Genomic DNA, 24,613 nt, shown 5'->3' with positions numbered 1-24,613 from the left:
GGGTGACAAACCGTCGAACTTAATGTAATAAGCCGTCGAACTTACCGTAAGAACGTGGGTGTACCGACGAATATAGCCGACGGCGATTTTTGGACGAACTTAGAGAAGTAAGTTCGACGGCCCCGTCGAACTTAACGTTAAGAACGTGGGTACCGTCGAACTTAACATTAAGAACGTGGGTACCGTCGAACTTAACTTTAAGAACGTGCGTTTTTAAGTTCGACGGGGCCGTCAAATTTTTTTCCATAAGTTCGACGGCACCCACGTTCTTACGGTTAAGTTCGACGGGGCCACGTGGCCGTCGACCTTATGTGTCCTACGTGGGTCTGCGAGGAATGCACAATAAGTTCGACGGTACCCACGTTCTTAACGTTAAGAACGTGGGTACCCACGTTCTTAACCCTTTTCCAGAAAAAATAAAAAATACAGAAATAAAAAATTAGACAAACATAATATCACATGCAACACAAAATATCACATACAATACAGATTTCAAACACATAGATATATGTTCATATCACAAATTCACACAAGTCCAAATACATAAGTTCACAAGAATTGGAGATTGTACTAGTAGTAATACAACACACAGGAATTGAAGATGCATGCGTCCATCAATCCCTCAAGACTCTGTTCCTAACTAGACAGTATCCACCTATCACTGAGAGAAACATGTCAAGAATGGACACCCTAGCTCTAGGTGATGTCTGACTTCCAAAGACGACGTCCTTCATTCGCTCCAGAGCTCAGTGGTCTCATGTTCGCTCAAAGTCGCTGTTGTAGCATGAATAAAGTTACCTATTTTTCCATAAAAAGAGAGGTCATTCAATGGCCATGAGAGCTCCTTCAGTAGCGATAAGAGTATAAACATATATGCTAACTACAGTGTGCTTCATGAATTCCATCACTGAAACATATTAGATAACTTTAGTATTATTCTTGGCAGCAACAGATGAGTATAAACATATATGCTAACTACAGTTAATAAATACTGTTAGGCAAGTGTAGAATACTGCAACACACGGAAACTCCATGTTTTTGTTGGCCAGTATCTTTGTACTTCGCCCAACACTTGCTACCTGAAAATGCTCAGGTATCAAGGACAAGGGTAGAAAGGTTCATGTATGAAATCAAGGAGCCAGAACAGAAGATCACAAGAACTTGCAAGAAGCAAAATAGCACATGAAGGAGCATGTGACCAAATAAAATCATACAGAGAACAATGGAGTTCAGAAAATGGTAGAAAAACTTACAGAGTGACTTACACGACTGAAATGAGAAGCAATTGATTAGGGATCTTCTAACTGTACTCCAGCATTAAACACCTGGATAAATTAATACCTCAAGCAAACATAATGTGGCAGATTCTTAGCAATATGTCCTGCAAACAAGCATTATTCATATCATTGAGCTGAAGTAAATGGTACTGTTTAGGAAGGCTGATCCCAAATCTAGCACCAATGTCTGTCAACCAAAAACACTAACCACTCTACAAAACTTTGACGATGGGCAACTACAGTAGCTAGACGACCTAGAAAAAATACAAGAAACAAAAATCAAGGCCAGGAACCAAAATAGAGAGGGGACAATGAAATATAACATAACAAAAGAAGTACATTTTTATACCCAATACAATCTCTACTACTACTTAAGGTAGGAGGGTAAGTTTATTCCTTGTACAGACAATTGCACGAGGTGGTGCAGTGGTCATCTATGCCTGTTGGTACTTTAGAATGGTCCAGTCAAAAACATAATCAAACTAAAAACCTGCCCAATGGATAACATAATTCTAAGTTAGCATTTTTGCTACACTGAGAAATGCAGACATGGTTTAGTCATTAAATGAAATATTGGGTGTATTAAACCAACCTTCCCGAATAAAAAGGTCTCTGAACAAATTCTTCAGGTACTGATAGTCCGGTGCATCTTCGAAACGCAGTGAGCGACAATAATGGAAGTAAGAAGCAAATTTGGTAGGATATCCACGGCAGAGAGCCTACAGTTGGGGAAACACAATAAGAACATATACACCAAAGAAGGAAGGCAACACAGTTAGTAGAGAACAATGTGTGACCTCAGTTGAAGTAGCAATTTTCCTTTCGCTGATCTTTTCATACTTTTGTTTTTTGTTCCCAGCTTTCAGGCCCTACCATGGAAGGCTGACAGTGTATTAAACCAACCTTCCCGAATACTTTTGTTTTTTATTCCATGTCATCCCTCCGGCTTTGTTCTGCGAGAAGACATCAATAATAATATAGAAATGAAATGTCATGGAAAGGTAAGAGAAGTTTTTCAGGAATCCAGAAACAGCATGCCTGGAAACTAGCTACCACCAATTGAATTAAACCTACCAATTCCAAGGTGGGTATTTACAATTGCATATCTTGCTGTTCCAGTCAAGTTCTTGTTCTCTCTACAATTACATGGACAACACTAAAGGTTCAGATATTTTAAATCGAGGTGCTGTCTCAAATCATGCTAAGAGAACATTTTCCAGATATTTGAATTTCTAGTGGTACATGGAACAATATCAAACATGGGCATAATATAATTATGGACCTAGTGTGGCAGCATCAGAAATTACAGAAGTAGAGTATATTGTTGGTGACACTATGGACCAAGTACAGTTATTTTACGGTAAAGGCAGAAATAAACAAGACGTTGCACATCAATTTCATTCATATTTCACACACACAGCATGCTTACCTGTATGGAATGTGCTGGTGTGTTGATGTATCTCTGTACTTCTTTGCAAGTCCAAAATCGATAACATAAACCTATACAGAGATTAAAATCAGTTATTAATGTGTGTACCTACTAATAGACCCATAACTAAATGTAGATTGAGGGAATATAGCTAATCAACCTGGTTTTCTCTTTTCCCGAGACCCATGAGAAAATTATCAGGCTTGATATCTCTATGCAAGAATGACTTGGAATGAACAAACTCAACTCGATTGATCTAGAAAAATACAGGATGTTAATATATAATGCAGTTAAATGAAAGCAGATGGTTGAGCAGAAATGTGCTTCGTGGAAACTTGAACCTAAACAGAGATCGCACGGGGTGGAGGCGCAGGCTGGCGGCTCACGTTTGGAGGTTGTCTCTAGAAGAGTGAGCACTTGAGCTGTCCATGCCATGGAAATTCTTTTTAAAAAGTGAACAGGAAATGCAATAAGATTCAAAGAGCACGGTAACTTCTACGTGTAGGAATGAGTTGATTGTCACTATATCAACAGTGTATATATCTGCATATGCTAACCTTTAATAAGTCGAGCTTACTTAGTATTATGCACCAGCAACAACAAACTGCATTGAGAAAGTAGTTGCTTTGCTAAAATAATATAGATCCCCACCAACATTTAATATGATTGAGTAAGTATTTATCAAAAAGAAGAATCTCGATTGATATTCAAGGTTATTTCAAGAATGGAATGAGGATTATCAATCTCCTTAAAGAAAATGATCATCTGCAATTTTAAAGCCTCACATGTCATCTCCAAGAAACACATCTGCAGGTCATTTTTACTAGTGCCCCACTACACTAGGAATTCAGTGACAGCAAATCGACTCTGCTCCCTCCCCTTCTACTACTAGCAGTTAACAGTAAGAAACACATCAGTTCTGCAATCCGGATTCTGTTCCTACACCTAATGCCCAAACGTGAGCGAGGATGGAGACTACCCAAGGTAGGTGTCAATATAACTCAAAGTGACATGAACGATGCATATGCCTGTTGTTTCACACAATCAAGTGTGGAAAGGTCTGCAGGGCGAGAACGATCGCGTTATACTGATTGTGGCGGACAGACAACCGAGTCTGCGTCGTGACAGTTCATTACAAGGGAAGAAGGGTATGATCATACCAGCTGGTTACGTGGGATAAATGAGGACACGTACTGGTGGCTACATACTCTGGAGCTGCATACACATATGTCCCCATCACCCTGGTTGTGATGTGCGAGTTGCTACCAGTTGGCCCCAGCTTAGCAGGGCCGAAATCGGAGAGCTTTGCGTTATAGTTCTGCCTCCCCCACACACACCCAAAAAAACACTGTCAACATTTGACCTCAGTAGCGAATTGATATATCAAAGGTACATTGCATAGCATCTAACTTACCGCGTCTAAAAGGATGTTAGACGCCTTGAAATCACGGTAGATTACTTGCTTTTCCGATGCATGCAAGAACGCGAGTCCTCGAGCTGCACCAATGGCTATCTTCAGCCTCAGCTCCCAGGACAGGGGGGCACATCCTCCTGAAGGGAAATGCAATTGATTGGCTCCACAATGTCAGTGTTTTTTCCAGTCAAGTATATGCCCCATGAGATTCCAGTGTAATGAAATGTATTTACGTGTATGCAGTTTCAGATTTGAACCTCTGGAAAACTATGTGACCACATGTGCCCTACATTCCTACTACTGCAAAAGTATTGCATAGGCAGAGGATATGTAGAGTGCATAAGCAAGGTGATTTCCAAAACTTGTTAAGTGAAACGTGCACCGTAAGAACTCACTCCTGAATAGGTGGTTTTCCAAGCTTCCTTTGGCCATGAATTCGTACACAAGAAGAAGTTCCTTGTCCTCCCAACAGTAGCCCAAGAGCTTCACTAGGTTCGGATGGGAGAGCCTTCCTAGAAAATTTATCTCCGACTGCAGGTAGGCATCGAGAAGTCTCCATTAGATATGCTTACTAACATCTAGCAGAACAAAGATATTTATTAGACTAAACTAAGAGAACTTAAGTGAGTCAATTGTGGCCACAACAATTTGCAGAATGTGTGGCACGTTGCTGAACTTGTTGTGTTTCCTGAAGACAACACAGCTCAGAAAACAATTTTTTTCCCTTCTCAAAGGCATGGCAACAAACAAAAAGTAACTGCATTGTGATACACATGTGGCTAGTTGTAATATTGTACAACACTTCCAACAATATGTTCCTGGTCAGCATTGGACCATCGGCACTATCGAGTAATCGCAACTGAATTAAACAATCAGCCATCACACATGTACTAAACTGACAGACAGGTCATCAGCAATAAAACAAAGCATAAAGAACCATAAAGGGTGCAGTGGTCAGGAGAACCTTCAAAATCTTTTGTGCTCCTTTTAAGCTCTCTGCATTAGTGATGTATGAGCAGAAATTGAACTGCACTGTAGCTAACAACAAAGCAATTGTTTTGCTTGTACTACCATGTACCATCATCAGGAGCAATCAAAACCAAGTCAAGGCCCCGATCTTATACTAATCTTATACTAGGCACCCTCTATTTCAAGATTATTGTCATTGTTATTTAATATGTAGTACTAGATTATATAGAAGCGAAAAAAAGGAGCAGGATTTTGTTTACCTGCCATTCCTCAAACCCCTGCATGCTCTCCGAGTTGAGCTTCTTGACCGCAACAACCATGCCAGTGTCGTTCTTGGTCGGCGCCATGGTCTTCTCATCCACCCACCCTTTGTAGACTCTCCCGAACCCTCCTTCGCCGAGGACGCTGTCCGGACGGAAGTTCTTGGTGGCCGTCTTGAGCTCTATGAATGTGAAGGTGCGGAGGTTGGGCGCCTCGAGGATCTGGTCGTCGGAGTACTTGGCCCCCTCGTCAAACCCGCCGCTGGTGTTGCGGCTGCCGGCAGACGCCATGAAGCTGCTGCCCACGGAGGAGAGCTTCCCCTTGGTGCTCAGGCTGGTGGTTATGCTGTCGCTCGTCTTGGAGGTCATTGTTGTCCCTGAGGTCATTGTTGTCCCTGTCACACGATTAGGAAACGATTCGTAAGCGTGGTTACTGATTAGGGTGGGGATTAGTGAAGAACGCAGAGAATTCACAAAAAGAAGCTTAGCCTTTTACCACCCTTTCTAGCGGATAAAAACTGTGAATCTCTGATGAAATAAATAGAAGTGAAGAACAAAATTTGAGATCAGAAAGTGCTGCCCCCGCCTCTAAACAAGCCATGATACATTCAAGGGACAAGAAATATTAATCTCTGATGTTCCCTACTGCGAATCTCTGATGATACATTCAAGCAAAAATTGGATTGTTTAAAATTTAAAAATGGGTCTTGGAACCCAAAGAATTACACAATCCTTAAATGTTTACACTTCAAGGATACATCCGGAATTATACTTCAACATGCAGCTAGACAACCTGAAAAAAATACAAGAAACAAAAATCAAGGCCAGGAACCAAAATAGAGAGGGGGCAATGAAATATAACATAACAAAAGAAGTACATTTCTATACCCAATACAATAAGGAGATTAAATGCATGTCTGCTTTAAATAACAAAATTAATTGCAATCTTTTCTCCCAATAAACCAAAGCATCACAGGGCACCTAATAATCCAACTCATCATGTTATTAGTACTATTTAACTCCTTTTCCAAAACAAAGGAAGAAGATCATCCTTGAGTTTGACATCATGCTGGTTAAAGTAGTGGAGGGCATCATGGGGGATGGGGGATTTGGCCCCTGCCATTAATAATTTAAACACAACGTGGAAACCTTGGTACTGCAGGAATTATAGTTTAACTGCCTGTATCCAAATCAATTACAATGTGTATCAGACAGTTGAAAAAAGAGAGATAAAGAACTCATGTTTGCTTTAAAAACTTAGACCTGGCGAATCAAACTAAGCACGCAAAACAACAGATTTTTGGTGCCTTCTGCAGTAGAGGTCTATCAATATTAAAAAATAAAGCTGGAGACTGATATAGTTCTCTAGATACTGTCTACCTAATAATCCTGAAGATGTTAATTAAATTGGTACTTCTTGCAACCTGAAGGTAATAAAGTGTGACATCTTACAGCACGAGCGATTCTTGTGCTTGTGAGAGGGAAAAATAAATTATGTATTGTTGTATTCTAAGTGACTGATATGGAATATAATTGAGTATTGAGTCCACACTCTTGTTATTAAAATAAAAAAACATATGGATATATCATGAGTACTTTTCTATGGGGAATATAGTTGAGCAATCTTTTTCCAGAAATATAATGAGTGTTTGCGTAGAAGTATATACGATGAAGTCAAAATCCTATGAAGCTCTTATTAAACATATAGACAAGCAGCGTGATAATCCATATATTATAAAAAGAAAATGGCGAGGCCTACATTATTGGTGGCACTTGTGACAACAAAACAACCATAGAATAATATACTTGCAGTAAGAACATACATGCATGCTCCTCTAGATTCAATACTGGGGAGATTCATTAGTAAACTCTCGCTAGAAAAGTCTGTTTATGATTGTTTTTTTTTGTAGATTGCTTTCTCATAGACCTTTTGCTTCCATAAGGTTTAACAAAATAGGGAGCTAAACTGAATTTAGTTCATACACCATACAATGAGATAGCAACAATCCAGATTACACCAATTTTTCAGTAACTACTGGCCACGTTTGTGGACGAGCAGTATAGAAGTATAGAAGTAGTAGTACCACTACCACCCTATCTGAATTTTGCTGGGCTGATGTTTTTCAATTCATAAGACGGATCTAAACCGAATCCTTAGCGAATGGAAGAAAGGAATGGGATCGGAGTCGGAGGTGAGGGGAAGTAATCTCACCTGAAGTAAAGCAAGCTCCGGAGCCTGGAGCCTGAAGGGGAGCGATCAATTTGGCCAGCAAGGGGAGGGGAGCGTGCGTGCAGTGCTGAGCTCTCCAAGTCTCCTGTCTGCTTGCCTGCTGGGCTTATCCACCGGCCGATGCCAGAGCAGCACGCAGCTGGGCCAGAGTGGAATGGGAGCGAACAGCGGAGTACACGAGCCGGCGCGCGGGGGCGGTGGGGCGCGCGTGGGGTGGCGGCGGGGCGCTGGCGGCAGGCGCGCGATTGGCAGGTAGCGGCGGGCGCGCATGGTAGACAGAGCGAAAGAAGAGAGACGCACGGGGTTAGGGATTTAGGTTTTGGGTTAAGTTCGACGGTGTCCATGTGGCCCACGAATTTAACTTAAGAACGTGGGTACCCACGTTTCTAATACGATAAGTTCGACGGTTTTAGCACGGGCCCACGAATTTAATTTAAGAACGTGGGTACCCACGTTCTTAAATTAACCCACGAACATAACTCAATTAAGAACGTCGGTACCCACGTTCTTAAATTAACCCACGAACATTTATTAGTTTCTTGTAGTGAATTCTGGACAGCCCCCCCTCTATCTAATCGCAAACACAACATCTAATCAATTGAATCACAGCGCAAATGAACAAGGGATGAACACAAAAGAAAAATCACCTTGGTTCTCCCCTTTTCCTTCCTCCCTTCTTCCCTCCACCAAAACGATTGGAGATTCGCACCAAGAGACGATGATCCGAGCGGCACGGAGTAGCACCTAGGGAGGAGGGGATTGGGGGGGCAGCTAGGGTTTTGGTGGCTGCAACAATGGAGAGAGGAGGAGGTGGGCAGGGGGGGCGGCGGCCAAGGGGAAAGGAGGAGTGGGGGGGCGGCTGCACATGGGGGGGGTAGTTAGGAGGGTGGCGGCTAGGGTTTGGGAGGGCTAATGGGCCGAAACACCAATTGCGGCCCAACTATCCCACGCGACAGCTCCCGACCGCAACGCAAACGTCAAACCAAATAAATTCTACTGCCCTAGTTGCGAATGTTGTTCACAAAATTCCAAATCCCCAAAACAACAACTGGATGAGGGAAAAAAACAAAAAGAACAACCCCCAACTTCTCTTCTTTGCAAACCGGGTATCACAGACCAGAAATCCCTTGATGACACAAGTTATGACCATAGCATCATTGTGAGGGTAATCTTTGAGCTAAAGGTCCTCCTGGGAGAAAGTGATTGGGATGTGGGACCATTTTCACTTGATGAAGGGTCCCTGCACCCCAACATGTTGCACCCTTCTCTATGCTTCTTTTTTCTGCTTCTTATTAGCCGGCTCTGAGCTTGAACCGCCTGTTATCGGGAGCACCAGCTTCATAGCCGAAGGTGCTTCAAGTTGGTTGTCAAACGAAGCCATCAGCTCAAAAGTGGAAATGAGTTCACCAGAGGTGGGAGCCAATGTTGGGGACTTGTTCTCAAATACTGTGAATTAAGAACAAGGCAACACAAAAAGAAGTTAATGGTTAATGCCCTTCGTCCTTCGAAGCATTATTTCCCTTGGGATATAATGATCTTCGGACGAAGGTCATGAAGGACGTACCTTCATGATCGCAGTATGTAATAATGGGAGACAAAGGTTATGAAACATGAGAAATAACATGAATAATCATATGACATTATCAATATATCTTTATTATATTATCATGGATGAATAAGAACAATATTGAAATACATCTGATGTACCTTCGGCTTGACAGAAGGCAAAAAATCCGAGCGTGACGTGCAAACGAATATAAATCAGCGTGAACAGTATCAGGGTACTGTTCACCTATTTATAGGCACGGGACGCAGCCCGGTCAAAATTACATTTATATCCTCTACAACTAGTTACAATCATGACACAAATTACCATGGGCCAATTGGTCTATTCCTCTTTAAGTCGGTGCAACCCTTTGTCTCAAGGCATGTCGCTATGCCGAAGCTCCCCGGATGGTAGCTTCGGCGTGTACCTTCGCGTTATGCTAGCTTCTGTGTTGATCTCCCGAAGGTGTTTCTTCTTAAAGGACCTTCGGCGATGAAGCAGACCCCCAACACCAATCTTCTGTGAGATATGATAACTTGATTGAGTGGAGATCTCGACGTTGATGATCCAAGGCTCCGAGCGAACGGTTCCTCGCAATCACTACACCACGGCTCCATTGTTTATCACTCGTGACACACGAGTGTCTCACCACAAAGGCTTATCCATGCAAGCGCAATCAAGAACACAAGCAAGAACAGGAAATAAACACAACCAAAATTGTATTGATTACGAGATGGGGTCTCACAAACCGATGACGGCAACACTGCTCGATGACAGAATTGATCTAAGCAAAACCCAAACCTAATGTGGTGGTGGCTGCTGAATAAATAGAGAATTAGGGCGTGTGTGGCCCCTAGACTCGCCCTTAATGGGCTCCGACGCGATACACGGCCCAATGGCCCAACAGACGGTGTCGCAGCACCAAAATAGAATCTGAATGTTGAATTGTTTCGAATATTCCTGTTGACTCCGGATGAATTTTAAGGTGAAACTAGTTGGGTTGGTTAGATAATCTCTTTATCTTTCCAACCATATCAATTCCATCGCAATCAGAGTCCGGATGCATCTTGGGAATCTATTTTAGTGCATATTGGTCCTGGACCCCGAGATGGAGTCGCAACCGAGTCGGACTTGATCTCCTTCGTGTTGTGGGCGCCCTTGCTGCTCCTCCTCAACACCTTGGCCTTTCCCAAGTCCTTGCTGGTTCTCTCCAAGGTTCCTAATCATCAAAACATCCATGGCCCCAAGCGTAAGCTCTAAAACACAATTGACTAGGGTAGAACGTACCTACAGATTTAGCTGTCGTGCATGCGATCGTGTTATCGGTCCATTCATTGTATGTATAGAAATGATGTCCTGATCATCCTCCCTCTATTGAATTGGAGTCGTCCTCGACTCGATCTCATCTTCGTCACCCATATATGGCTTCAAATCTGAAATGTTTAAGGTGGGACTAACCCCAAAATCTGGAGGCAACTCAAGTGTATATGCATTATCATTAATTTTTGCAAGAACTTTATAAGGAACAGCAGCTCGTGGCATAAGTTTATACTTTCTCAAATCAGGAAACCTATCCTTTCTCAAATGAACCCACACCAAGTCACCAGGTTCCAATTTCATTTCCTTCCTGCCTTTATTAGCAGCAATACAATACTTTTCATTCATCTTTTCAATTTGCATCTTAGTTGTTTCATGTAACTTAAGAATGAATTCAGAACGTTGTGTAGCATCCAAGTTCACTATTTCAGAAGTTGGTAAAGGTAGCAAATCAATTGGAGTACGAGGATTAAAACCAAATACTACCATAAATGGACTAAGCTTGGTTGTGGAATGAATTGATCTGTTATAAGCAAACTCAATATGTGGCAAACATTCCTCCCACAACCTCAAATTATCCTTCAAAACAGCCCGCAACATGGTAAATAAAGTGCGATTAACAACCTCTGTTTGCCCGTCGGTTTGGGGATGACAAATAGTAGAAAACAACAACTTTGTTCCCAATTTAAACCACAAGGTTCTCCAAAAATGACTTAAAAGCTTAGCATCCCTATTAGAAACAATAGTATTTGGCACACCATGCAAACGCACAATCTCAGTGAAGAACAAATCAGCAACATGTGAAGCATTATCAGTTTTATGACAGGGTATAAAATATGCCATCTTTGAAAAACGATCGACAACGACAAAAACACTATCACTCCCCCTCTTTGTTCTAGGCAATCCCAAAACAAAATCCATAGAAATATCCTCCCAAGGTGCACGAGAAACAGGAAGAGGCAAATAAAGACCATGGGGGTTAAGTCGGGACTTAGCTTTATTGCACGTGGCGCAACGAGAGACGTAGCGCTCAACATCACACCGCATCCGAGGCCAATAGAAATGAGTAAACAACACATCTTCGGTCTTCTTAACACCAAAATGTCCCATCAAGCCACCTCCATGTGCTTCCTGCAAGAGTAGAAGACGAACGGAGCTAGCTGTAACACACAACTTGTTAGCACGGTAGAGAAGGCCTTAACGCAGCATAATTTTTTGCCACGTTCTTCCCTCTCTGCAATTTTCAAAAGCATCTTTGAAGTCCAAATCAGCAGCATATAATTCCTTTATAGTCTCCAAACCAAAGATTTTATGATTAAGTTGGGACAGCATAGTATAACGTCTAGATAAAGCATCAACAATCACATTATCCTTTCCTTTTTATGCTTAATAATGTAAGGAAATGATTCTATGAATTCAATCCATTTAGCATGTCGTTTGTTTAGATTAGATTGTCCCTTAAGATACTTCAAAGATTCATGATCCGAATGTATGACAAATTCTTTAGATCATAGATAATGTTGCCAAGTTTGCAAAACTCGTACTAAAGCATATAATTCTTTGTCATATGTAGAATAATTCAGAGTTGGACCATGCAATTTTTCACTAAAGAAAGCAACATGTTTACCTCCTTGAATGAGCACTCCTCCAATCCCAATGTCGCTCGCATCACACTCGAGCTCGAATGTCTTGTCAAAATCAGGAAGTTGCAGCAGTGGTGCTTGTGTGAGCTTCGACTTGAGGGCATCAAAAGCTTGTTGTTGTGATGGTACCCAACGAAACGGCACTCCATTCTTTGTCAACTCATGGAGAGGTGTTGCAATGGTGCTGAAATCCCGCACAAATCGTCTGTAGAATCCTGCAAGACCAAGAAAACTTTGAACCTGCGTGACCATGGTTGGAAGTGGCCAGCTCGTGATGGCAACAATTTTTGCCTCGTCCATCTCAATGCCCCGCGATGTCACAACATATCCAAGAAAAGACACACGATCGGTGCTGAAGGTGCACTTCTCAAGGTTACCAAATAAACGTGCATCACGCAAAACATCAAAAACAGCACGTAAATGTTCAATATGATCATCATGAGACTTACTATAGATAAGAATATCATCAAAATATACCACCACAAATTTACCAATGAAAGCACGTAAAACCTCGTTCATCAATCTCATGAAAGTGCTAGGCGCATTAGTTAACCCAAAAGGCATGACTAACCACTCATAAAGACCGAACTTAGTTTTAAATGCAGTTTTCCATTCATCACCTAAAGACATACGAATCTGGTGGTATCCACTGCGCAAGTCAATTTTAGAGAAAACAATAGAACCACTTAATTCATCAAGCATGTCATCCAATCTAGGAATAGGATATCTGTACTGAATTGTGATGTTATTAATGTCTCTACAATCAACACACATGCGCCAAGAGCCATCTTTTTTAGGAACCAAAAGAACAGGAACAGAACAAGGACTAAGGCTCTCACGAATGTATCCGCAGTCCAGAAGGTCCTGGACCTGGCGCTGGATCTCCTTAGTCTCCTCGAGGTTGGTCCTGTAGGTAGCACGGTTGGGCAAGCTCGCCCCTGGAATTAAGTCAATCTTGTGCTCAATGCCTCGCACAATTGGTAATCCAGGGGTATCTCAGAGGGAAACACATCCATATACTCTTGCAAAAGGTTAGCAATAGCCGGTGGCAAAGCAATAGACGTATCATCAATGGAATAGAAAGCATTTTTGCACACTAAGGCATAGCAAAGTCCAACAGAGGCATGTAACTCATCAAGATCAGATTTAGTGGCTAGCAAAGTAGGAGTTTTTAACTAAATAGGTTGCTGATTTTCAGAGTTCAAAACACCTTTTTGCTTAGCATTAGTCTTTTTCTCATGTTCAAAGTGGAAAATTTTAGTGAGAGTCATAGGAAGCAACACAATTTTCTTTCCCTTATGCATGAAAGTATATTTATTAGATCTACCATGGTGAATAGCATCAGTATCAAACTCCCAAGGACATCCCAGTAAAACAGAGCAAGCATCCATAGTCACCACATCGAAATCAGCAAAGTCATGGTAAGAGCCAATAGAAAAATGCACCCTTGCTGTTTTTGTTACCTTGAACTTACCGCTGTTGTTAAACCATTAAATGTGATAAGGGTGGGGATGCTCTCGTGTGGTCAAGTTAAGCTTCTTGACCACCTCAACGTTCACCAAGTTGTTGCAGCTACCACCGTCAATGATGGTATGTACACTGTAGTCCTTAACGATGAGGAACATGTTGAAGAGGTTGTGGCGCTATCTGTTGTCGTCGTCACTAGCCGTGGCACTCAAAGCTCGTTGCACAATCAAGGCCTTATAGGTTTCGGTCGCTGTTGTACCAAGAACCTCTTCATCACCATCATAAGTCTCTGCAATGTTAGCTCCAACAGTATCTTCATCTTCAACATCAGAAGCACTAACATACCCACCATCACCAGTAGCAATGTATGCCCGTTTGCTGGGGGCAATCTCACTGAATATGGCCAAGTCCCTGGCAGCGGTGGTACTTGATGTCGGAGGAGCAGCCTGTGGAAGAGGTAGTCGTAGCAGGTTTTGCTGCAACACCCGAAGGCACCAAGGACTTGCTGTTGTCGTGTCCCTGTGATGCCGAAGGTGCGGTGGTGCATGTGCCGCTGGTGGCAGAAGATGTGGACGTCCGTACGCCAGAAGAGGATGACGCCTTGGCTGGCACCGGTGGCTGGCGTGGCGCGAAAGTGTTGCTCCTCCGCTGTTGACGACCCTGTAATTCTTTTTTGCCAAAATAGAAAGATGGAACAAGCGTTGTATAGAATGATATTCTTTATAATCAACAATATCCTAAATCTCCCGCCTCAATCCCCCATAAAACCTAACCATTTGATCCTCCAGATCCTCAACTACCCCACATCGTAGCTGTTGGGGACTTGTTCTCAAGTGCTAAGAGTTAAGAACAAGGCAACATAGAGAATGTTAATCGTTAAAGTCCTTCGTCCTCCGAAGCATTACTTCCCTTAGGATGTAATGTCTTGCGGACGAAGGTTATGAAGGACATACCTTCGTACATTCGTTAAATAACAGCGAGGAATGAAATATAAAGAATACTAAAGACAACATAAACGATCATATATTGTTATTGGGTAAGAACAAGAAACATTGTTGAATTACAAGTGTACCTTCAATCAGAAGGAGATGACAGTACAAGCGTGACGCAAAAAGTGAATGCCAAGTCAGCGTGAACAGTACAGGGATATTGTTCACATATTTATAGGCACGGGACACAGCCCTTACAAAATTACATTCATGCCCTTTACATTTGATAATAATTCTATAGTAGTCTATCGAGGTCTGAATAGCCTTTTCATCTTTAAGTCGGTTCCACTCTTTGCTGTCACGCCGAAGCTTTCCTGCTCGCACCTTCGGTTCCGTATCAACCTTCGTATTATTCTGGTTTACTGCAATGCCAACTTTAGTCCGAGGATACCTGTTCACACATTGTACTCCAGGAATACTGTTAAATCCTGTTTTTGAGGACCTTCGGATGCCGAAGGTCCCCAACAGTAGCCCCTCGCAATATTAATTTGTTCGAAATAATAAATTTAGATTGCGATATGGACGAAGGCTCCACGCCGAAGGTCCGAAAAAACACCTTCCCTTTGCTAGAATAGCAACATTCACTGACAAGTGGGGTCTTTCAATTTTCAACGCACCGAGCGTATAAATACAGTCATACCGCAAACTCATTTGGCACGCTTTCTGGCCAACCACTCCCGCTCACTCAATTTTTAGCTTTTGTGCACTAAGATTTGGTGAGCTTTTAGTTTTGAAGCTTCGGTTTTGAAAACAGTTTTTTTTAGTGTCTCCGAAGATGTCCGAGGATAAGAAGACTGCTGCTGAGACGAAGCTGAGCCTCGACGAAGAGAAAAATTTGGGGTTTCTTATAGCGATGTCAAAGACCAACACGGAAAAGATTACCAAGGAGATTCTGGAAGGTTTGTCCGAAGATACTGGTGACAGTGACAGCTATGATGCGGACAGTGGTGGCGAGGACTCCGAAGATCGTCCATGGCGACCAAGCCATTCAGTTTATGGTAAATCAACTATCAAAGAGAATCATCTTGTCAATATGAGAGGGAGGTATTTCCGGGATTTGCCCATTGTGAGGGCCGACGAAGGGGAAAAAACTTGCCCACACCCTGAAGAGAATGAGGTCGTAGTGTACCGAAGCTTTTTGAAAGCTGGACTGCGATTTCCTTTGAGCAGCTTCGTTGTGGAGGTACTGAAAATATTCGAAATCTATCTCCATCAACTTACCCCCGAGGCAATTATAAAGCTAAATATCTTCGTGTGGGCCGTGAGAAGCCAAGGTCTGAAACCTGACGCGAAAAGCTTCTGCAATATACATGAATTATCATATGAAACAAAACCTTGGGGTAAGGAACAGTATCACAACAATTTTGGCTGCTACAGTTTCGTTTCTCGGTCCGGGTCAAGCTGCCCCGTGCCAACCTTTCGGAAGAGATGGCCCGGAGACTGGATGACAGAATGGTTCTATGTGAAGAATGATCTGACAATACGAGAAGATATCAAGGGTATAATCATGCGCCCTATTTGGCAAAGCTTCGGCCTTCGGAGGCCGAAGGTTGAAATGAATGAAGCTGCCGAAGAATGCCAGAGGGCCTTCGGCGCAGTGTGCTCTTTCATTGGAACAAGAGACTTAGTTCAAGAACATATTGCCTTCAGGGTATGGCCACTTGCGGAGAAATGGGAAATGCCACAAGAAACCGTAAAAGAAACCGACGAAGGTGGACTTATCAGATTGAAGTACACTTTTAAATTTGGAGATAAATTCGTTGAGCCAGATGATGACTGGTTGAAAAGTATTGAAAATTTAAGCGATGAACTGCTTGGGGCTTATTCGAAGGCCGAAGACACTGCAATGTCAGCAGCCTTCGGAGGCCGAAAAAAGAAAAGGCTGAATCGGGTATTTGATGCCATCGGGTTTGTCTACCCTGACTATTGCTATCCCATTCGAAGGCAGAAGAGAAAAAACACAACCTCTGCAAAAGAAGAATCTGCAGCTGCTCCTAGCGAGCCAGAACCGGAAAGGAAGAAAATAAAGGTCCTTACGCATCGGCCGCGTTATATTGAACCAGCTTCGGTGCCTGAGTTTTCCGGAGAAACTCCTTCGGCCACCGAAGCTGAAAAACCAGCCGAGCCAACTTTGCTGCCAGAAGTCGCAGAAACGGCCGAAGTGCCAACAAAGACAAAATTGGAGCAATCAAAGATTTTGTTACCAGAAACGAAAGAGAAGGCCGAAGTGCCATTCACAGAAAAAATGGAGAGGGTAAAGGAAGCAACTGAGGGCTCCAAAACATCAGAAGTTTTGAGTCCTGCAGCAATCATTGGGACAGCAAAAAATGAAAAAGTGCCAACCGTAACTCCGAAGAGAAAGAGAATGGCTAATGTGCTAGATGTACTGGAAACGATCAAATCTTCAAGCACACCCCCGAAGAAGGCTGCTGTCACTCCTGAAACAACAGTTGAAACTTCTGGTTCTAAAGTTCCAGAGCAAAAGGCTGAAGCCGAAGCTGGGCCCTCAGAGCCCGCAAAGGTAAAACCCTTGGAAAGTGAGGCAGAAAAAATAACAAAACCAACTTTTGTTGAAAAAACCGGTGTTGTTGCCCCCGAAGCATGCCCCAAAATTCGTGATTATATTTTCCGTCATGCTTCGGGGAAAGAATTATCAGAAAAAGAAGAACAAGAGGCCCAGCACTATGCCCAAAAACTGAAATATCCAAAGGGGGCGTTAATATTTAATGGCAGTGGAGAAGAAGACTTCTTGTATTGCCTCCCCGACAGCAAGGAAATTTCTGTCTGTCGGGAGATGAGCAGAAGCTTCGGATTCCCAACTTTAGAAGACGGACTTTCGGTGTTGTCAAAGAACGATCTGGCTGACAGCCTAGCTTACAACAGCTTAAAGGTGCGACAAATGAAATTCTTGTATTTTTTGTTGAGTTCAAAATTTTTCGTTTGTTTGAACCTATTGACACAGACATATTCCTGTTTGCAGGGCCTGATACTCAGCAATGCCCTCAGGGCACAGAAAGATGCTGAGGACGAAGGATGTACTGTAGCCCTGAGCAACCTTCGTTCCGAAGTAATTGAACTGAGGAACGAAGGTCTTGAGAAAGATAAAATATTATACTCATTGATAAATAAAATAAAGGAAGACGAAACTGCTTTTAAAAGTCAAGCTGAAGCTCAGAAGCGTGAAATTGAAGACCTTCGGAAACAACTGGCCAGAGCCAAGGAGGAACGCGTACTTGAAGAAACAAAGCGTGAACTCAGCGATCAATGGGCAGATCACCTAGAAGTGACTGTTGAAGAGCTTCGTTCGTCCAAAAAGAGATGCTACAACAAATCCATAGATTGTGTTAAGAAGTTAAAAGCTAGCTTCGCCAAGATCGGCGCATTTTCAAGTGAGGAAAACTTTTCGAGAGGCAACCCCGAAGGTGTCATTGAATGGATTGACCACGAAGCTGAAGCCTTCGAAGAAATTTTAAATAGCCGAGGAGATATATGTGCCTTCTCTGGTGCCAGAGGGATTGCCTCCATCTTAGAGAAGAAGGGCTGCGAGCACGTAAAAATTTTAGCTCAAACCGAAGCTACTTTGCCCTTCGAAGATGCAAGGGATCCTTCGGCCGAAGCTAGTATAATTGGTGGAAAATTTTTTACCGATATCTGGGATAATGGTGGCCGAGAGATGGCCGGAGAAATTATTCGAAGAAGTGAAAAGGGCATTCATGATGCTAGAGAAGTAGTTGAGGCTGCTGAAAAGAGCGCAGAGACCGAAGGTCAATTAGGTATTAACTAATGATTTTATCGTGTTGTAATCTTAGGTTTTAAGATTTGTTTTGCGATTTGTGATAGCAATGTAGCCGTATCTTGCTTCAGATCCGACTAAAGCGCCTTCGGGCCCTCAGCCGAAGGGGGACGACGAAATTAAAAAGATGGCCGAAGATATTATGGACGAAGTCGTCACTCGGCTCCTGAATGAGGCTGCAGAAGTCGTTTTGAGAGAGGATTAAGCATTTTTGTAAAAAAAAACTGCTGAAATGTAATATAATGTAACATTTTGTAACCCCGAATGTAATATATCTATTTTTGTTACTTAATTCTTTACGATGCATGAAACTTTACACACGTACCGTTTATGAGTCTTTGGCGAAAAAACACCTTCCCTTCTTTTCATGCTTCGTGAAGAAGAATTACCATTTATCACAACAATATCCGAAGTATCCTGAAAAAGTGTTGAAGCTTCGTAGAAACATTCCTCAATGCTATACGTCAGAAATCAATATTGTTTCTCCTTGTGACTTGGCATGATTTGCCCCTTTTTCAAAGCGTTTTCCCGAAGATTGATATCATATCTCTTTCTTATGCCACATGCATTATGATGTATGATGCTTATGTTATGCAAAGATGATGTGATGATGTTATGCTATGTAAGGTGATATTCCGAAGGTAAACGCATGTCTGCGCGATAAAACACAGTCTTTTTGTGAATCAGCGTTGACTTTTCGCTGTAAGCCTCCCTTAGGAGCTTCTTCGCCTTTTACTTCAGCGGAATCAGCGTTGACTTTTCGCTGTAAGCTCTGCATTCCCTTAGGAACGACTTTGGAGCTTCTTCGCCTTTTACTTAGGCGGTATCAGCGTTGACTTTTCGCTGTAAGCTCTGCATTCCTTTTGGAACGACTTTGGAGCAGAAAACTTACACTGCGCTCCCTTCGGAGCGGCTTTTTGTGACTTCGTCAAACTTACTCTGCGTTCGTTAGAACGACTTTTTGTTGCTTCGAAGAATTTTTGATAGTTCGAAGGTCCTTCTTATTATCACAAGTCTTTGAATTTTGATCAATTTAAGCCTGTGGAGAAAACAACATATTTTTTTGTAGGAATCAACGAAACTAATTACACGAAACCTAAACAATGTCCTTTATTACAGAAAATAAAACTGAATGAAAAAGATTGCTATTAAGGTAGGATATTCGTCAATAGATGTGCTTTGACTCCGGCACAGTGCTATTGACTGTACGAGCTTCGGACTGCTCTCTGAAGTCCCTCTGGTGTGGAGTATACTAGCTCCCTTCTGGCTGCTGGCCTTGTTGCAACGGAGGTGGAGGCGGAGGCTGTTGCCAGGAAGCTTGAGGCTGACTCGCCGAAGCAACAGAAACTGCAGGATGATTACCCACATATTCTGGGATGTAAGGCGAATGATACGAAGTTGTATGCATGACCTGCTTCGGCTGAGCCTGTTGTGCTGCTGCTTCAGCTATTTCCTTTTGCTTCTGAATAGTAACATGGCACATCCTGGTAGTATGGCCTTTGTTCTCACCGCAGAATAAGCAAAAGATTCTTCTCGGTTGATCGCCAAATCTTCCTCCGAAGCCCCTGGCGCCTCTGCCTCTTGGAGCTGGAGGTCGGAAAGAGCTTTGTTGTTGCCCTGAAGCCTGTGAGGAGTATTGTGGCCTTTGTTGCTGACTCCCTTTATCATCATTCTGAGTAGAATTGTGAATTGACCTGACATGCCTCGGGTAAAACCTTCCTCCGAAGCCCCTGGTCATTTCAGAAAACCTGAAAGCCTCCTCCCTTCTTTGACGAAAATCATTGTCAGCTCGAATGTATTCGTCCATCTTCTGGAGCAGCTTTTCCAGCGTTTGTGGTGGCTTCCTGGCAAAATACTGTGCTGACGGCCCTGGCCGAAGCCCCTTGATCATAGCCTCAATGACAATCTCATTGGGCACTGTTGGCGCCTGTGCCCTCAATCGTAGAAACCTTTGGACATATGCCTGAAGGTACTCTTCATGGTCCTGGGTACATTGGAAGAGAGCCTGAGCAGTGACCGGCTTCGTCTGAAACCCTTGAAAGCTAGTTAACAACAAGTCCTTCAGCTTCTGCCATGAAGTGATCGTTCCTGGTCGAAGGGAGGAATACCAGGTTTGAGCAACACTTCTGACAGCCATAACGAAAGATTTGGCCATGACTGAAGCATTGCCACCATACGAAGACACTGTTGCTTCGTAGCTCATCAAAAACTGCTTCGGGTCTGAGTGGCCATCAAATACGGGGAGCTGAGGCGGCTTGTAGGACGGAGGCCAAGGTGTAGCCTGCAGCTCAGCGGACAGGGGAGAAGCATCATCAAAAACAAAATTCCCATGATGGAAATTGTCATACCAGTCATCTTCGTTGGGAAAGCCCTCCTGATGAAGGTCTTGATGCTGAGGCCTTCGGTGTTGCTCATCCTGAGCAAGATGACGAACTTCTTCAGAGGCTTCGTCTATCTGCCTCTGCAGTTCAGCTAGCCTGGCCATCTTCTCCTTCTTGCGTTGAACCTGCTGCTGAAGGATTTCCAGATTTTGAATCTCCTGATCTAGATCATCCTCCGGAGGTGTTGGACTGGTAGCCTTCCTCTTCTGGCTTCGTGCCTCTCTAAGAGAAAGGACGTCTTGATTGGGGTCCAGCGGCTGCAGCGTGCCAGCCCCTGCTGCTGAAGCCTTCTTCGGCGGCATGACGAAGGTGGTGCTTGCCGAAGGCGTTGAAAAGCTCAAGAAATGGAAGTGAGTTCACCGGAGGTGGGCGCCAATGTTGGGGACTTGTTCTCAAGTGCTAAGAGTTAAGAACAAGGCAACATAGAGAATGTTAATCGTTAAAGTCCTTCGTCCTCCGAAGCATTACTTCCCTTAGGATGTAATGTCTTGCGGACGAAGGTTATGAAGGACATACCTTCGTACATTCGTTAAATAACAGCGAGGAATGAAATATAAAGAATACTAAAGACAACATAAACGATCATATATTGTTATTGGGTAAGAACAAGAAACATTGTTGAATTACAAGTGTACCTTCAATCAGAAGGAGATGACAGTACAAGCGTGACGCAAAAAGTGAATGCCAAGTCAGCGTGAACAGTACAGGGATACTGTTCACATATTTATAGGCACGGGACACAGCCCTTACAAAATTACATTCATGCCCTTTACATTTGATAATAATTCTATAGTAGTCTATCGAGGTCTGAATAGCCTTTTCATCTTTAAGTCGGTTCCACTCTTTGCTGTCACGCCGAAGCTTTCCTGCTCGCACCTTCGGTTCCGTATCAACCTTCGTATTATTCTGGTTTACTGCAATGCCAACTTTAGTCCGAGGATACCTGTTCACACATTGTACTCCAGGAATACTGTTAAATCCTGTTTTTGAGGACCTTCGGATGCCGAAGGTCCCCAACAGTAGCATACCTTTCTAAAGCTCTTGGTAGTATTCCTATACCGACATGTCTCCCTGATCTAAGCGTTGCAATTTTTTTAAAGATCACGTCTATAAGAAGGGAGAACAAAGCGAGCTCGCATCTCCTCTTTTAACGCATTCCATGTTTGTGGTGTAGCACGTGTGTTAACAAGTTCATTCCACCAAATGATAGCAAAATCTCTAAATTCACTAGTGGCTTGTCTAACCCTATGCTGCTCAGGAACAAGATGGGAATTAAATTTTTGTTCTACCGTCATCTCCCAGTCTAAGTAAGCTTCAGCATCATAAGAACCCATGAACGGTGGAATAGAGAACTTAATCTTAGCAAATGGATCGTGGTCTGGTTCAGGATTATGATGACAACGTCTACCATTACCTCCCAGACCTTGTCGATTACGTGCGAGGCGTTGTCGCAGCGGTGCATAAACATCGTCGTCATCGTCGTCGTCGTCCACAGGAGAGTTAGCTGGGGCTGGAGTTGGTGGGGGGACGAGCCTCCAGTACGTTCATGCGTGTAACAAGTTTAGCAACTCGTCAATCAAGCTGCTCATAGGATGTCGCCGCAGAGTCCTGGTATTTTTTAAAAGCTTCAGTCATCGCGTGCATCATCTCCTTCAATTCTAGCTAAGAGACACACTCATCGTCGTTAAGCTTAGGCCCCTTGTCCTTGTCCATTTGATTCTTTGGTCCTGTCATTGTTAGCATAAAACAGAGACAAAAAAGCAACAAACAATGTGAGCCCTACAACTATCTCTCAGGGTGGTGGTGGTGGTGGTGGAATACAAATTATGAAGTGTCTTACCCCGCTCTTACAAGGTTCTTACCAGCACTGCAGGTGGCAAACGGTGACCGGTGTGACTGTCCAACGGGCGTGGGTGTGATTGCAAAAGAGTACCTGTTCTGCTCGAGAGAAAGCTGGAGCTCTGGGAAGGCTGACTATATATATATATATATATATATATATATATATATATATATATATATATATATATATATATATATATATATATATATATATATATATATATATGTGGCACACAAGTCAGTAATAGATAGCAATGTTGAATAAGTATTCCAAGTACTCGTCCTAGTTGCTGGCCTAGAAAATGTAATAGAACAGTTGGACCAAGGCACAAGAAAGGAGGTACAAGTATCTAGGTGCAGCAAGAAAATAGGCTTGGGGCAAAATAATCACAGAGGTGCACAGAACACTGGTGTTTCTGTTTATGTGCTTTACTTTTTTTGCGATTTTTTCAAATATTTTTTTATATTTTTCTCTTTTGCAGCAACACATAAGAAGAAAACACACCAAGTTTCAGATTTTTTTTGTGCAATGATATATCCTCTGGAATTTCTACAAGTTTACCCTAAAATCGGAATAAATGTTTGAAAAATGAGAAGTCCTGTTTCCAAGCCGAATTTGGGAATTTTAAAAACAGCGAATCCGCACGAAGCGGGAAAGAATCGGATGTGAAATTTAATTCTGTGCGATTTGAAAAAAAATGGGCCCGATTCGAGTTCCAAGGCGAAAGTTACGGCCGTTTTAAGTTTGGACTCCGAATCAGGGTTTCTGACGAGGTGTTGGAAGGGTGGGGGTTCAGTTTTGTGGATAGGATCGGTTTTAGAGATAGGATCTATTTTGTGGATAGAGTCGGTGTAGAGATATGATCTATTTTGTGGATAGGGTCGGTTTTAGAGATAGGATTTGTTTTGTGGATATGGTCGGTTTAGATACAGGATTTGTTTTGTGGATAAGGTCGGTTTTAGAGATAGAATCTATTTTGTGGATAGGGTCGGTTTTAGAGATAGGATTTGTTTTGTGGATAGGGTCGTTTTGTAGGATGGAAGCGGATGGACAGAATCAAACTGAACCAAAATAAATCTAAACTAGCAACCAAACTCAACCTAGAACACAAACTCAGAACTGCGGACTCTAAAACTGAATTGTGCAAAGGCTAAGGCGATGGTTTTAGGTCGGAATAAACTGATCGTAATTATTATTATTTTTGGCTTTTTGTGGACTATGGGATGAAACAAAACTAATCTAAAGGTAGGATTATACCTCACGGGCAACCTGGAAATATGATACCAATTGATAGAAGACGCGGCCCGATCTTCCGTGAGATACGATAACTTGATTGAGTGGAGATCTCGACGTTGATGATCCAAGGCTTCGAGCGAACAGTTCCTCGCAATCACTACACCACGGCTCAGTTGGTTATCACCCATGACACACGAGTGACCTCGCCACGAAGGCTTATCCCTGCAAGCGCAATCAAGAACACAAGCAAGAACATGAAAGAAACGCAACCAAAATTGTATTGATTATGGGATGGGGTCTCACAAACCGATGACGGCGACACTGTTCGATGACAGAATTGATCTAAGAAAAACCTAAACCTAGTGTGGCGCCGGCTGCTGAATAAATAGAGTACTAGGGCGTACGTGACCCCTAGACTCGCCCCTAATGGGCTCCGACGCGATACACGGCCCAATGGCTCAACAGACGGTGTCGCAACACCAAAACAGAATCTGAATGCTAAATTGTTTCGACAATTCCTGTTGACTCCGGATGAATTTTAAGGTGGAACCAGTTGGGTTGGTTAGATAATCTCTTTATCTTTCCAACCATCTCAAGTCCGTCGCAATCAGAGTCCGGATGCATTTTGGGCGTCCATTTTAGTGTAGACTGGACCTGGACCCCGAGATGGAGTCGCAGTCGAGTCGGACTTGATCTCCTTCCTATTGTGGGCGCCCTTGCTCCTCCTCCTCAACACCTTGGCCTTTCCCATGTACTTGTTGATTCTCTCCAAGATTCCTAATCATCAAAACATCCATGGCCCCAAGCGTAAGCTCTGAA

General features: G+C 42.9%; 1 protein-coding gene and 1 pseudogene across 2 annotated transcripts; both read right to left on the bottom strand.

Moving 5' to 3' along the window:
* Window positions 1-554: 554 nt before the first annotated feature.
* Window positions 555-5,822, bottom strand: LOC103650017 (casein kinase pseudogene; annotated as a pseudogene). The gene is made up of 11 exons (NR_163427.1): window positions 5,350-5,822; window positions 4,516-4,651; window positions 4,121-4,257; window positions 3,901-4,024; window positions 3,065-3,087; window positions 2,867-2,962; window positions 2,707-2,777; window positions 2,075-2,230; window positions 1,870-1,996; window positions 1,266-1,381; window positions 555-798 (listed from the first exon to the last, which is right to left on the bottom strand). The product of NR_163427.1 is annotated as a casein kinase pseudogene (transcript).
* Window positions 5,823-5,874: 52 nt separating this feature from the next.
* Window positions 5,875-7,923, bottom strand: LOC118476790 (uncharacterized). The gene is made up of 2 exons (XM_035966565.1): window positions 7,562-7,923; window positions 5,875-6,142 (listed from the first exon to the last, which is right to left on the bottom strand). Exons 1-2 carry the CDS (start codon window positions 7,921-7,923, stop codon window positions 6,091-6,093), a joined length of 414 nt encoding a protein of 137 aa, XP_035822458.1. The 3' UTR covers window positions 5,875-6,090.
* Between the last annotated feature and the right edge of the window lie 16,690 nt (window positions 7,924-24,613).

The sequence above is a fragment of the Zea mays genome, chromosome 3, assembly GCF_902167145.1.
Source record: "Zea mays cultivar B73 chromosome 3, Zm-B73-REFERENCE-NAM-5.0, whole genome shotgun sequence".
Taxonomy (NCBI): Eukaryota; Viridiplantae; Streptophyta; class Magnoliopsida; order Poales; family Poaceae; genus Zea; species Zea mays.
This window is presented reverse-complemented; position numbering and strand designations above follow the sequence as displayed.

Excerpts from the sequence above, each read along its gene's own strand:
- LOC118476790 (XM_035966565.1), bottom strand. The coding sequence starts at position 7,923 with ATGGACACCGTCGAACTTAACCCAAAACCTAAATCCCTAACCCCGTGC. Across the intron at positions 6,143-7,561 it reads CGGAGCTTGCTTTACTTCAG|GTTGTCTAGCTGCATGTTGA; the intron begins GTGAGATTACTT and ends TATTTTTTTCAG.